This window comes from Rana temporaria, chromosome 2 (genome assembly GCF_905171775.1).
Source record: "Rana temporaria chromosome 2, aRanTem1.1, whole genome shotgun sequence".
Taxonomy (NCBI): Eukaryota; Metazoa; Chordata; class Amphibia; order Anura; family Ranidae; genus Rana; species Rana temporaria.
In genome coordinates this window covers 338,466,897-338,483,182 of record NC_053490.1, presented here as the reverse complement: position 1 = coordinate 338,483,182, position 16,286 = coordinate 338,466,897, and the positions used below count along the sequence as shown (strand labels likewise).

At 42.5% G+C, this 16,286-nt stretch overlaps 1 protein-coding gene across 1 annotated transcript in view; it reads right to left on the bottom strand.

Moving 5' to 3' along the window:
• The window catches only part of PLXNA2 (plexin A2), a 479,392-nt gene that overhangs the window by 181,188 nt on the left and 281,918 nt on the right, over positions 1–16,286 (bottom strand). Inside the window, exons 6-8 of the mRNA XM_040337525.1 lie at positions 15,557–15,680; positions 7,969–8,122; positions 3,257–3,353 (exon numbers count right to left, since the gene is read on the bottom strand). Coding sequence (XP_040193459.1) covers positions 3,257–3,353; positions 7,969–8,122; positions 15,557–15,680 — 375 coding nt within the window. The remainder of the gene's footprint in view (positions 1–3,256; positions 3,354–7,968; positions 8,123–15,556; positions 15,681–16,286) is intronic.

Here is a 16,286-nt window from a genome sequence, read left to right as displayed (position 1 = left end):
CAGCATAAACACTGCATCACGTTGACATACTTTAAACATACATGTATTTGCTTTAAATATATCCAGTTACACACTTGTAGCAAGTATCGTCTGTCAATACAACCTCAATATTTATACCAAAGCATATCAAAATACCAGATTTAAATGCATCACATTACATATTAGTCTCTGCTCTGGCCCTGAACCTGCAATTGTTCAATTGCACAAAATCTTCTGCAGTTATGAACCATAAGAAAAAATTTAGATTTTTAAACCTCAAGAAAACCTGCATTACAGAAGAACTTGTCTACTGCCACTTTACCTAGGATAGATTTTGTATGGCAATAAAGTACAGTCTTTATGAAAAACTGTGCCATACTGCTGAAGACCGTGTATGTTGCTAGGTCCAGGCCAGCTGTGTGCCCCCGTAAGAGAAACCAGGCCTACAGGTCAATTGATCTGTAGCCATGGTGGATTGGTGCCTGCATAGTTTTTGAGCATACAATACTCAACAGAGCCAGTGCCATGGAACCAAAAGAGTCACTTGTCTCACCTATGAGTGAGTGATCTCAGTTGCATTCTGTACTGCATGCTGTATATTGCATACTCTGGACCACTGCAATTTGTATTCTTTTTTTCATGTGACATACTTTGAACTACTGCAATCTGTATGCTGTAATGTATGCTGTACATATTATGGAACACTGTATATTGCAAACCACAGAACAATGTGTACCTCACATAAGACAATTGTGATCTGCATTTTTTGCTTTAAATTGCAATGATCCTGTGGATTACTACAAAATACACCAGGCACACACTCTCCACCTCAAATAGCTGCTCTTTGTATATGATATGGGTTACATTCCCGAGCCTAAACTTTGTACATGCATACCACTAGGATATTTTTAGGATCCAGAATTTCATCTTGCTCAGAGAAGGGGCAAACTTTTGCTAAACATAACGTCAAATACAACACAATTAAGAAACTACTCACAATACTCAATACTTAAGCGAGAAAATAAAACCCTACCAATACCCACCAATCGCGTCCTCCGGTCAACCAACTAAAACCTCCTCCAAATTCCCAAATACCGCTACAAATCTAAGGGAGAACGAAGATTTGCAGTCCAAGGACCTCGGCTCTGGAACGCTCTACCCATGACCATCCGCATAGAAGAAAACCATTGGGCTTTTAGGAAACTAAAGACCCACCTCTTCTGAAGTGTCAGGACGACACTGGATGCAAAAAGGGCCTTGAGGCGATTTAGTTCGCATTTGTAGTGCTATACAAGTTACTCACTCAATCACTCACAATAATCACACAATTTCTGTGATTTGTATATATTTAGCTACAAAAGGAAAACTATGCTTTTAAACAACACAAGTTAAAGAACTTCCCCTCTCATTTCTCTACAAGCCACCTATACCCCATGTACTTAAATGTGGGCAAACCGGTCGGAAACATGCTTCAATTCTCCTCAGAGTGCAATTAAGCCCCACAGTAGTACAATTTTGCTGTCTAATCTCCAGATTAAAGCCTCTGGAAAAAAGCCACATATACGTTGTACTTCAGAGCCTGACCAGTTCAGAAGAGGACAAGACCACAGTCGGCATAGGTCATAACTCCTCCTGATCAGAGAAAAGTACAAAGAGGTATATGTAGTGGTTGGGGGGGGGGGGGGGTTAGGTCTAAGTAATACAGTAACCCACAGCATACATATTTTTTTGTAGTGACTCCATGAAAAAAAACAAGAGTATAAAGAACTTGATCCTGATTATGGCAGAAAGATGCATAATTTGGCCGTTTTGCAATGGCGAGATAACAGTGAACAGAGTAAGCCTGATTTACTAAACTGTGAAATGAGGTTTTGTGCAGTAAATTAACTTGGTTTACTTCAAAAATCCAATTGAAGACTAAGAGATACTCTATTTTTTCAATATGCATACACATGAATGCATGTGTATGTTGATTTTAATCCACTTCGCTTCACACTTTTTTTTTTAGGTCAAACCCAATAAAATGGCAGATTACACAGAATGTTTTAAGGTTGCATTTTATAGCTTCAATGCTGATATAAACTGTTATCCTCTTTGGTGAAATTATAGTTTTCAGTAAAACTACTATATATATAAATATTTTACATAATCTATACATTTTGTTTTGTAAGTCTGTTTCATTAACTACCAGCCGCCGCAGTTATACGGTGGCAGGTCGGCTCCCCTGCGCGAGAGCCCGTAGCTCTACGTCCCTGATCCAAACGCGCGTGCCCGGCAGGTGCGATCACCGCCGGGCACCCGCGATCGCTCGTTACAGAGCGAGGACCGGGAGCTGTGTGTGTGAACACACAGCTCCCAGTCCTGTTAGGGGGAGAAATGCCTGACCGTCTGTTCATACAATGGATGAACAGTGATCAGTAATTTCCCCTAGTGAGTCCACCTCCCCCTTCAGTTAGAACACACCCAGGGAACATACTTAACCCCTTTCTCGCCCCCTAGTGTTAACCCCTTCGCTGCCAGTGGCATTTTTATAGTAATCAATGCATTTTTATAGCACTGATCGCTATAAAAATGCCAATGGTCCCAAAAATGTGTCAAAAGTGTCCGAAGTGTCCGCCATAATGTCGCAGTACCGGAAAAAAAACCGCTGATCACTGCCATTACTAGTAAAAAAAAAATATTAATAAAAATGCAAAAAAACTACCCCCTATTTTGTAAACGCTATAACTTTTGCGCAAAATATGTAGAAGAATTCGTATCGGCCTAAACTGAGGAAATGCGCGCGGGAGACTTTTCCCCGGCAAGGTCCGGCGGCTGCCGGGCCTTCAGCCGAGGATCTCCGCTGCGCATGCGCCACTGCTGTCAGCGGCGCATTGCGGGGGGAACCTTACAGGTTTAGGAGATATTCTTTATACCTACAGGTAAGCCTTATTATAGGCTTACCTGTAGGTTAAAGTGGTAGTACAGAGTATACTACCACTTTAAATATTCTATGAGCAAGGGCCTCCTATTCCTTCTGTATTAAACTGTATTGTAATTGTACTGTCCCCCCATCTACATTGTAAAGCGCTGTGTTAACTGTTGGCGCTATATACACCCTGTATAAAGATAATATAATATAATAATTAGCGATGTTGGCACTATATAATAATTTACCCATAAGGCAGAAAGACAAAGTTGAGGGGGTTGCAGTTTTTATACTCAGCTGACTGTCAGGACAATTCTAAAAAAATTAAGCCAGAATGCATCTTAAACTTTTGAACAAGAGGTTTCTTACAGTTGATGACCACTGCAGTTGTAGAATTTGAAGTCTGTGCTCACAAAAATCTTTCCGGTCTCTTTGGAAATCAGTTGAAGTTCCACACCATACCAGTCTAAAAGAAAATTGACTACAATTACAAACATCATAAAAAGGCATAAACTGACATAAATTCAAGATGTACTAATAGTTTGAAGTTTCTCCCCCATCTGCTGGTCTTCATGTAAACATCAACAATTTAGGGAATTCTGCTAACCTACAGTATGGAAGTACTAATAGAGGCACATATCTAAAGACACATCTGCCAACCTCAAGGGTATAGGAAAACAATGGGAAGTCGCTTTAAGGAATAAAAAAAAGGTACTGTATTTGACATTGTAGACTTTTAAGTGTATCAAAAGCCAATGATGTTGATCTACTGTACTAACTGGACTGTTCACTTTGCAAGGGAAGTTGCACATTACTAAAGGAAATTTTCCCAAGAGCTTAGTAATTTAATTGCATTTGATTGGGTAGTCATTGGAAAGTGAAATTTTACCAAATTTACTAAGTTTTTTGGAATATCCCCAAGCTAAGGGCAACTTTCTATTCGGTTTTAGTAAAATAACCCAGTGCATCTAAGTTTTGCACAGTGTGGAAAGGTTAAAATCCAGGGTTCTGGGAACTATCTAGTCTGTGTAACATTGAGGATGTTCCCTTTAATAGTTTCCTGAAGACAGCAAGTGTGAGAAAAGCTCTCCAACACAAGTGAAAATGATTCCTTATCCTAAATCATAAAGTGTCTCCTTTAGAGAAGTTGGATTTCCCCAGGGGCAAAACAGACAGCACACTAAGGCCTCGTACACACGACCGAGAATCTCGACGTAAAAGAAACGTTGTTTTCCTCGACGAGGTTCTTGTCAAGCTTGACGAGATTCTTGTAAAGCTCTCCTTGCATACACACTGTCGAGACAAAATCTCGTTGTTCTCAAACGCGGTGACGTACAACACGTACGACGGCACTATAAAGGGGAAGTTCGATTCGGCTGGCTGGCTTCCTTGGGGCTGCTTTAGCTAATCTCGTGTTACCGCGTGTTAGTAAAAGTTTGGCGAGAGACGATTTGCGCTTTTCAGTCTGTTACAGCGCGACGAATGTGCTATCTCCATTAAGAACGCTACTTTTACCGAAGGTGCCCTCCCGTCTCATACTTTATTCTGAGCATGCGTGGGTTTCTAAGCATACACACAAACGTGTTTCTCGTCGTATACCAGCCTGACAAGAACCACAACGAAAAAATTGAGACTCCCGACGAGAAAAAAAAAAAAAAGAGCATGTTCTCTTTTGTTCTCGTCGAGATCCACGACAGTTTTCTCCACGAAAAACACACACACAAATGTTTTTCTCAGCATAAAAGCTCTGCCAGCATTTTTCTTGATGGCTTTTGCCGAGGAAAACGGTCGTGTGTACGAGGCTTTAGGCTGGGTTCACCATATCTGCTGAGCGGCTCACAACACGGGGTCCGGTGCGTCCCCGTTCATCGGTTCAGGTCGGAATTAGGTCTGAATTTTTGCCTGAATTCGCACCTGAAACAGGACTAAAGACACACAGAACCCTTCTGCAGTGTGTTCCACGGCCGCCTCAGAAATGTGTGAACCAGCTACATTGGGAGCTGGTCACACTCTCCTGTCATGTGACAGGACATCCTTTGATACCAGGGAGTAAATAATCCTTCTCCCCAAAAGTCATAATTCAAGCTCTTATGATTTTCTAAATGGCTGGATTTTTTATTTATCCTACAATGTACAATATTTGTAAAAGTGCTTTAAATCACTTTAAGGTGTGCTGTCGGCCAGCTAACCCTTGATGTGCCTAAAGTAGTTTGCTTTTGACCACTATTCACTTTTTTAAATGCACGCTCAATGTAGGAATGTAACAGTAGCAAGTGATTTAAAGAGACCCTAGAAAACTTTACTTACCAAAAAGTCTCAGTGAAATGTATGTGGTAGTGTATTGCACTGCACATGTACAGAAGTTCAGGCACTAGCCAGAATATGAGATTCCACTTATTGGTGCTTGATGTTATAGTGTATGAGCTTTATTAAGTACAAAACCCATGTACATTTTACACTGCCTTTTTCTTCCTGTAACAGCATAGCATTGGGATTTTATGACAAGCTGTTTGACATACCTTTGGCACATTTCACTGATTAGCATATTAATTTATGTGTACTGAATTAACTTTTGCTCTACTGGCTGCCTGTGTGAACACTTCCAATTTGAAAATTTGTTGTCTGTGTGAAACTCATCCTATGTCCTGTATCCCAAATTTAACTTTATCTTTTAACTTATCTATATTACAGAGACTGAATACCTTCCTGATTTGTTTGACTGGAAAAAACTGATGTTAGCTTTATGACCCTGGCTTGTATTGTGTAAAACGTTTGCACCCCACGCTGAGGAAGTTCCGCCCATAGGAACGTAACGCGTACGAGGGGGAGGAGCTTCGTGACGTCACCCGCGCTCGCCGACCCAACGCTGACGTGTGAGCTGTGTAAAGACTCGGAAGCCTTGGAGCTCCGTTTATGCTGATACGCTTCACACTCGGCTCTGAGTGTTGTAAAATGTGAGTTTATTTTGGTCTTTTTACCTATTAAATCCAGTTTGAGACAGAGAGCACTAGTCTGTCCCCTTTTTGTTTTATATATTTCTCCGTGGTCGTTGGGAGTATTGAGCTGTCTGCTGCCTGCTGGTAACCTTTAAAGCTTGGACGTGTCCTTACACTTACCTTGGAGGTTTTTCAAAAGTTTTGTGACCTAGCCATGGTCGAATGGCTGAGGTGAGGGGCCATCTTTAGCTATTGGTGAAGGAACCTTCCTGTAGATCACAGCTTTTTGAGATTTAATCACAATCAGTCACTTCATTATTTGGAGCACCTTTTGGACTTTTTTCACTGATGCACTTTATGGATTTCTTTTTGTGTTAATATTAGAGTTATATTTATATATATTTATATATATTTTATATGCTTTATCTGATCATCAATTGTGTTATTACTTAATTTATATGTTTTGCGCTGCACTTTATTGTTATTGATCACTATTGGGATTTCTATTTGAATTTATCCTCCAGTGCTGGCTTGCATTTTCTAAAGTTTTTTGTGTATTTTCCAGCGCGGAATTTCTTCTTTATTTTTGGTACTACTCTCTTTACCCTTAAACTGTGATTCCTGTACTCTGGGCCATATTCTGAGAGAAGTTACGATGGAGTATCTCAGGATACGTCGTTTGCGTAAGCGGAAACTTACTCCTGCTATATGAGGAGTAAGTTTCCGCATGTCCCACGTAGGCCATGTTACGGATAGCGTCGGGTCCGCGTCATGTTTTTCCGTCGGCTACGTTGTTTCCCTAAGTCGTTCTTGAATACGACTTTACGTCAATGACGCACACGTCGGCGTCATTGACGTTTTCCGCCGAGAACTGGAGCATGTGCACTGGGCTTTTTTAAGCCCGGCGCATGCGCAGTTACTTAGAATCGGGGGCGCACTTAATTTGAATAGAAGCCGCCCCCTTGAAGATACGCGTGGCTACGCCGGGCCATTTACACTCCGCCGCCCCAAACTACGGAGCAAGTGTTTGGGGAATACAGCAATTGCTCCTGTAGTTTGGGGCGGCGGAGTGTAAATGCCTTACGCGCCGCCTGCGGACATTTAGAGAGAATATGGGCCTCTATCTCTCCACCCCCACAGCTTATAATCAGTCTCACTCCTGAACGTTCCTTGTTACTGCACCCATCACCTCCTACTCATTCTGAACCCACATGCTGTTATAACCCTGAGAACATTGGGGCATGTGCATTTATATAAATCTTGCTTCCCTTATCATCATGCTTCCCCTGAGGCATATTTTATCCAGTCCTAGCCCTCTGCTATCTAACCTTTACCCTCGCACCTTGCAATAGAGTCTACACACTCTAATTTCTATTCCTGGGCTTCCAAGAACCAGCCTCTTTCCCTTCCAATCTTTTTATCTCGCATAACCTACTAGGTCATACTGAAACCTGGCTTGAGGTATCTTGACCCTACCTCTCCAGCTGCTCCCTCTCATGATGGCCTCTTCTGAACTCACTCACCCAGATTTAGCTGACAAAAGTCAGGTGAAGTTGGAATACTTCTATCCAAACAAAGCACTTTCAGTTTTTTTTTTTTTTTTATACCAAACTCTGTCACTCTCCTCTTTTAAGACTTACCGTATGTGTCTTTTTTCTCCAATTTATTCTAGGTTTGCTGTGATTTCTTTGCCCTCCAAGCCTGGGGTCATGCTTTAATAACGACATCTCTGCATGGGTACCTTACTTTCTCTACTCTGAAATACCGACCAATATTCTTTGTGACCTCAACATTCCTGTTAGTGCCAACACCCTGGCTACTTCTCAAACTAATCTCAACTTTTGACCTAATTCCTACTCAGTCTGACTGCAACAACCTTGTACGCTCCCACTTCTGCACTCCTTGCAACCTCTCCAACAGCCCTTTTTTCTCTACTATCACATTATCAATACTTCTTTAGTCAAGGATCAGGAACAATACATATAAGGTGTCAAGCAAGTCAGCATTCATACTCCTTTCCACACAAATTGGTTATAGTGTAATACCATTGCCCCAGTCTTACAGTTGCACACAGACTCATTGAAAGTCTATTGTGAGCTATAGATGTAAAATTAATTAAATACAATTGAAGGAAAAAGGTCATACCTTGATCTGCAGGAATGATGGGTACGTCTTTTGAGGATGGTGAAACACAAACAATTTTATTGCCAGACACTTGCCCCTCGACCTGAGTAATGTTACCAAATGAGCAAGTTACCCCAACAGAAAGATCTGGGACATCAGTGACTTCCAGAGTGAGCTAGAGAGAAGAGTAAGATTGCATATTTTATTCATTTAGACTTTTCGAATTTTTACTTTACAATTAGAAATCATACCAAATTGTATCAGTTTGTCTGTGTACAGGATGGATTAATATTGAAAAGAAGGAATAAAAGAACTGCTTACTTACATTTAGTAAGTGCACCTATTGTGGCTGTGCTTTTGTAATAAGTGTATATTTTTGACACCATTAGCAATGTTTACTATTGAAGGAAAGCCTGACTTCTACTGTGTGCAATTTCTTTGAAATTATTCTGAAATATTTTCTTATGATTTAAAAGAGAAATAAAGTATTTTTTTTTTTTTACAAAATCATACTTACCACGGTGCATGCAGCATGGGTCCAATGTTGCATCTGTCCCCTGGCGCCTCTGCACTGAGAACCGATTGCTCACCAGCTCTCTTCTCTGCCCCCTCCTCGCTTAATGGAGAGCTGCGCTGTGGAGGGGGCGGCCTGCTAAAGTCTCTCATTGGCTCGCTCAGAAACTGAGCCGAGGGTGTCAATCCAGGCACCTGGCAGATCCAGACATTGTTGCAATGATGCAGTGCCTGGACTGAAATCTGTGACGCCAGCATAGAGCAGACTTCAGACCGCTCTCTGCTGAAAACGGGTCACAGGAGTGCAAAACACATTGCACCATAGGAGAAGTACAGTCAAATTTGTGGAACCTGTTAAGTACACAAAAAAAACATCCCAGGGCATCCCCTCCAGCTGAACCCCACTCTGGCCATGTAATAACTGGAACCTTGCTGTAAATCTAACAGCTGGAGCATACTCTTTGTTACAACAAAATTTACAGTGGCACCGTGTGAATAGATAGTATGATGGCTGTTACATTCTTCACTCAAATATAACTTATCAATATTGTTAAAATGTATTTTGATGCAGCTCCTATGAGTAGATTAAAGCTTGCTCTTTGCTCACTAAAGAGATTGCAGTGATTTCCAATGTTTTAAATTAAAATAACAAACATGTTATACTTACTTGCTCTGTGCAACAGTTTTGCACAGAGCATCCGTATCACTTTTCGGGTCCCCTGCAGGCACTTCTGGCTTCTTCGCACAAGTCCAGCATCCCCATAGAAAACCCCTTGCTCTGCTTGCTCCAAAGCATCACTTTGTATGTCCAGTAACACAAACAATGTGGCTCAGCCCTGCCCCTTGCTCTCTCCTCACTATCACACACAATCACTGGCTGCGATTGAAAGCAAAGGCTCCCGCTGCTGTCTCTGAGCCAATGGGGAGGGAGAGAGCCACTGCTCTTGTACATATCGCTGGATCAAAATCGGGCTCAGGTAAGCATGGTGGTGGGGGGGGCATGTGTTGTATTTTTACCTTATTATTATTTACCATTAAGGTAAAACAACGTCTGCCTTTAGAACCACTGTGTCTGATGTCACACAATATGGGAGGAACAAAATAAGTTCCTCTTACTGTGTTAATGGAGGCCAATACCACTGGTCACATCCTTACCAGGCTCACTGATGGTATGGGAGAGCCTGGTAAAGGCGGCAGCAGAGGTAGGGGTGACACCCTTCTGCCACCTGTAAAAGTGATCCAGCGGCTGTATAGTCGCTCACATTATTTTATATTGTGCAGGATCGCCTGCTCTAAAAAATTATAGCGGGATCACAGTTGTAGCCTCCACCATGATCCTAGTTTAACATATATACAGTACATATGGCGGAATTGAGGTGGTTAGGGAGAGACTTTTTCTCAGATCTTCGTCTCCATCACATAGATTGTCAGGAAGTATTTTTACAAAAAAGATACAGAACATAAATCAGGAGTTCAATTTAAAAAAAAAATCTCTTCCTTCCCACCCCCCTTTTTTTTGAGTAACTTGGAAAAATATGGGGGGGGGGGGAGACAGACACACACATATGCGGTATGGGTTTTGATGGATGGGAGTGAAAATGAGGAACAAGTGGTGTGGGAAACGGTCACTAAAAAGCCCCTAGGGATACACCTAGATAGGTGGTGGGGGGAGGAAACACAGGAATAGATCACTTATTACCAGAGGCGAAATGTAGATTAAATGAGAGACCAAGAACTAAGTACACATCACAAAAGAACAATATAATGAATTGCACTTGGTGGTTGCAATATAATACACAGGGGGATAATGCTTGTTACAGAAATAGGGTGTTTGAAATTCACATGAAGCAGTTTTTGAATGCATTTTTTTTTTTAAAGCGGTGTTAAAAATAATAAAAGGTAATACAAAAGAGATGTATGCACGGGGGCCTCAACACACAATTAAGGGTATTAATGTAGAGATTAGTTATGATTTAAATATAAATTTATTTTTGAATGGGTATCTTCGACAGCTTTTTATACCTCCCCCGCCTCCATATGCAAGCTAAAACACTTCACATAGGATCCTGGAATGTTAGGGGCTTAGGCACATCAGCTAAAAAAGAAGCAGTATTTTCCATGCTGGAGTAGAGCTGGTCTGTCTGCAGGAAACACACCTAACAAAACATACAACCCAACAACTAAAGAACAGGAAATATCAACTTCAGTACCATTCGGTATACTCCTCTTACTCTAGAGGGGTAAGCGTCATGGTGAGAGCAGGGGTGACCTTTACCTGCAGACAGCAGCATAGATGAGAATGGACGATACATTTTTATGTATTGCTCAATTGAGAACAGAATGTATATCGTGGCAAATATTTACATTCCTCCACCATTTAAAATGGATGTTATGTTTAGATTAAACAAATTTATGTTAGATAAGGAGGATGTACCAGTCATAGTAGTAGGAGACTTCAATGAGGTCCTAGATAAAAAGGTGGACAGGTTTCTTATTCTTATACACTCAGAGCCTACAGAGAAGAGCTGATTGAGCCAATTCCTGGATGAAACTGGGTTAATAGACATGTGGAGAGCGCAGAACCTGGGCATCCAACAATATTCTTGCTATTTAAGCTCGTACTCCATGCTGTCCAGGATAGACATGGATATGGAAAATGGAAGAGCATTGTAAATTACAGAAAATATTGTATACTTGCCAAGAGGGGTATGAGATCATTCCCCAATGGTGCTCACATTGAATCTAGGGGGGAAAAGAGCTCAGAGAGAGTGGAAAATAAATCCATACTGATTCGAACTAATAAAGAAAACAGATGAGGTCCTGCGCAAACTGAAAGAATTCGTAAAATTCAATGAAGGTACAGTGGCTGCTGGGATGCTTTGGGATACCCTGAAGGCATATCTTAGGCCCCGTACACACGCCCGGATCTATCTGCTGAAACTGGTCCGACGGACCAGTTTCAGGGGACAGATCCGGTCATGTGTAGGCCCGAGCGGACAATTGTCGGGCGGATCGGACAGTTTCCTGCGGATAAAAATGTCTTAGCATGCTAAGAAATCTGTCCGCTGGAAACCTGTCCGTCGGACGCGTTCGGTCGTCTGTACAGACTCACCGCATGCGGCCATCCCTCGCATGCGTCGTACTGATTCGACGCATGCGTGGAAGCTTTGAACTTCAAGGCCTCCCACATCGCCGCGTCATCGTCGCGGCGACGGCGCGGCCACGCGTATTGTTTACGCGCGGATTTCTGTCTGATGGTGTGTACAACCATCAGACAGAAATCCGGCAGCCGGATGCAGCGGACAGATCCGATGGTGTGTACGGGGCCTAAGAGGCATTTTGATACAGCAGGTTGCCAAATTTAATAAAGAAGTCAGAGTATGGGAGGAAAACATTTGTAGAGGTGCTAGGGGCTGAAAATAACTATGCAACAGATCTAACCCTGGGGAAGAAAAAACATGGCTAGATAAACAACAAGAATAAAAGATAGCACTTATACGGAAGGTGAAGACTAGATGACTCCTCCTGCGGCAATCTTCGTTCGCAGAGGGTGAAAGCGTAGGAAAAATGCTGGCGCAACTAGTAAAGTCTAATTCCCCCCTCACCATCCTTACTATTAGTTCAATAGGAGGAGAGAATGCATCTACCGCTTTGGAGAAAGTGGAGACATTTAGGGCTTATTATAAAAAAAACTCTATACAGCACAGAAGGTGGGGGAGGAGGGAGTAATGGAGGATTTCTTGGGGAGACTGGAGATACTGACCATCGCGCAAGGGGAAACCCCAATAACTCTTGCATAACTCTAACAGGCAGTAGCTGGTATGGCAAACCAAAAGTCCCCTGGCCCAGACAGGCTTCCGAAGGAGACGTATAAATACTATGGAGAAATATTACTCCCGGAACTTCTAAAAGCATTCAGGGGAGCGGCTAAGGAGGGAAGACTGCCTGCTTTAATGCTAGACGCAACCATCATAGTTATACAAGTAGGGGAAGGACCCGCTGGACACAGCCTCATATAGACCAATTTCCCTTTTATGTTCGGACACCAAAATACTAGCTAAGGTCCTGGCAGCTAGGTTGAATAGTATTATCCAAAAATGTATCCATCTGGACCAGACGGGATTCATTGCTAATAGATCCACCAGTACAAACATTAGAAGGACATTCCTAAATCTACAGATCCCGATGGAGAATGAGGGATCAAGAGCCGTGCTGTCACTGGATGTGACCAAAGCTTTTGACAGTTTAGAGTCGGAATATATCTGGAGGGTTCTGGGGAAATTTGGATTTGGTTCCTCCTTTACGGGTTGGATAAAAATGCTTTACAACAACCCTAGTGCTAAGCTTAGAATAACTAACTCTAGGAAAAGATTGAGCTGGAGAGGGGGACGAGACAGGGGTGCCCATTGTCACCCCTGATCTTCGCCCTTGCGATGGAACACTGGCCACCTCTCTAAGATTAAGCTCTGAGAGAACTGGTTTTCAGAGGAAGACAGGAGAAGAAAGAATCGTGTTATACGCGGATGATATGCTGCTCTTCCTGGGGGATTACTGGGCAGTCGCTGGCAAATTCAATGAGTATAGTGGAGGAATTTGGTAGTTTTTTCTGAGCTTCTACCAGTAGACCCTATTAGAGATTTAAGAATACAAGGAATGTCACAATTGGCAGTAGTGGATACATTGAGATACTTGGGATATCCGTGACGAAAGACCCCAACCAATATACAAGTAAAAACCTAACACCATTACTGACCAAATTTAAACAAAAAAGTAACATCTGGAAGCGGCTTCCCTTGTCGGTCGCAGGCAGATGCAATCTAATTAAGATGATCTGGCTGCCACATCTAATGTACCTATTGCATAATTCTCCAGTCTGGATATGCAAGAAATGGTTCAACAAAATTGAAACCCTTTTCAGGGAGTTAATATGGAAAGGGGGACAAGCCAGGATCCGACTACGAACAATGCAGCTGCCGACAGGGGAAGAAGGCCTGGCAGTACCTCATCCCGAGAGTTATTACCTGTCGGCACAGCTGCAACATCTAATGGGATGTGATATTCCAGGAGGAGGCACCCCTAACGGGAGAATAATGCTAACTGGTGCTTTACACAATACAATCATTGATGCGTTAGAGGCGGACTCTTTCGGTTATAGGAATCCAACAATAAAAATGATAACAAAAATATGGAAAAAAATGTTAAAAAACAGATGGGATACACTGGGTTAACTGAATATTCCCCCATTTGGAACAATAGGAATCTGCAGGAAATCCTCCAGATAGGAAAGGTTAGAGAATGGGAAACACAAGGCATCAAAAGGTTGGGACAGCTGTATGAGGGCAACAACCTTAAAAAAATCTCAGGTTTGAGACGGGAATTTAACATATCAAAACATTCATTTTATACTTACTTACAGGTGGGGCATGCCCTTGAATCCCAATTTAAGACACAAGTCTTAGAGTGGAATAAAACGCCTCTCTTCCAAAATATACTCCAGGCAGGTACTTATATCCAAATTATACGGTCATATAAGCAAAAGAGTTAACACCGGATCTAAACCCCGTAAGGAAAGAGAGAGATGGGAAAAGGATATGGGGGAAATAACACAGGAGCAGTGGAGGAGAATCCTAGAGATGGGACCAATGATATCGGTCTCGCCCCTGCAGAAGGTATCCCATCTGATGCTGATATATAGAGCTTATTACACCCCCAAACGACTGTTTAAGTATGGTAGAAGAGCAGATGACAAATGTCCCAGATGCCAGGAGTCAAGAGATCTCATACATATGATATGGAGATGTCCAAACCTGTTTCGATACTGGGAGGGAGTGCTTAATACTGTGGGCGGGGTATTTGGAATAACATTGGAGATGGAGGCCGCACTATGTATACTGGGATACAGGAAGGAATGTGAGGAGAAGAAGAGCACCACAGTTGCAATTTTAAGATGCTTGTTCCAAACTACAAAAAATATAGCAATGAGATGGCAGTCGACAACACCCCCGACAGTGAGGAACTGGATTAGTGTAGGAAATGAGACCATCTGTAAAGAAAGAGCAGTTTATACAAAAAGAGGTAACCTCAAGGAAATTGAGAGGCTGTGGAGGCCCTGGTTGGAAAACATGGGTTCCCTTCTTTAGAGCGGAAAGTATACAGTAGGTCTGGAGAACCACTAAAAATAGTGTACTCGATAGGAAATTTGTATATTAAGACAGTTTAGATGTAACATGTCTCTTAAACTTATTAAGTGAGGCAACGTGAAGTGAAAGAAATGGTAGAGAGAAATTATCTATGAACTTAAATACAATGAGACTAACTGAATATTAATAGGAGGGGGATAATGAGTATTGCCATGTATACAATATTGGAACTAGGAAAGGTAATCGGGAGAAACTTGTTTTTATTCGCCCTTTTATTCTTCTACCGTTTCTTTTTGTAGTTCTTAAAGGGCTTCTGACAGGAGGGAGAGCACAACTCAGCGCACCTCCTGCTGGATGTTTCCTCTCTGCCTCTTTCCCTATCTCTGCTCCAGCCTCCTGTCTCCTGTCCCCAGCTGTGAGTACGGGCGGGGGCGGGGAAGGAGCTCAGTGACGACAAGCTCATCATCCAAGGAAGGGACGGCTAAGCCCCTTGTGTATCTCACCCAGAAAACTGGCTTTTAGTTACTGGGTGAGAGACAAGGAGGGCATTGTTCTGTCATCAGTTCTTCTCTGCTCAATTGAACCTCCTGCTGTCTGGGCCCCCCTGTGCACCGGGGCCCCTTACAGGAGGAATGGTGACCCCCCCATCAGCGGCCCGGTACACACCTATAACCCATGATATACGAATACTCTTAGAACAGCACGTTGAATGAGCAACTTGCATTGCCAGTATGCTAAGAGTTTTTAAATCACCCTAAAATCTTTCACACTAACTGGGTGTAAGGCAAGCACACATATAACCCCAGTTCATACCTGGACAAAAGTGGATTGATGCACTAATAGTTTTCAGGAGCACTAATATTTTAAAATGCATGAAAATCAATCTCTGCATCTATTCAGAATGCATGTTTACTTATTTGTACTAAAGCATCTGTTCATGCCCTGCATTGTCTTACCGGAAGGCTGTGCTCAGAAACTGGAAGGCTGTTGGGGTTCACAGTGACCTTAACACACTGTTCTATTTTAGAAGCAAACCGTGAAGGTTCCACTGCACGTTCACATTTATCCTTCCGAGAACACCTATGAGAAAAATAATACATATTTTACTGATTTATGAATACATTTTGTTGACAAAAATTCATTCCAATCCATTTAATATGAATGTTTTATTAGGCAAGCAGCATATGTCCATGCAATAGCAAAACAAACATCTATTACAGAGTGGAATGATGGGCAAAGAGCACTATGCCTTATGTTCTTAAAGTGGTTCTACATGCAAAATAATTTTTATCATGATGCATTCTCTGTATTAAAGTGGAGTTCCTACTAAAAAAAAAATGTAATACTGCAGCTGCTGACTTTTAATAATCCGACACTTACCTGACCCAGGGTCCAGCGATGTGGGGGGAACGAAGCCTCGCTCCTCTCCGCGGCGCCGGCATTGTGACTATGGGCGCCCGGCTGTGGCTTCACAGCCAGGCATGCACTGCGCATGCATGAGCTGCGCTGCGCACTGTGAATGGCCGGGCAATCATCTGGGACCTGTGACGTGTCCCAGATGATTGCCGAGAGGGAGGGGGGAGAGATGAACTTCCTTCCGGCGCCACAGTGCCCTAGGAGGAAGTGGGGGTTGGATGCCTTTAAAAAGAGGGTTTCTGCCCCCCCCCCCAAAAAAAATAAAAGACA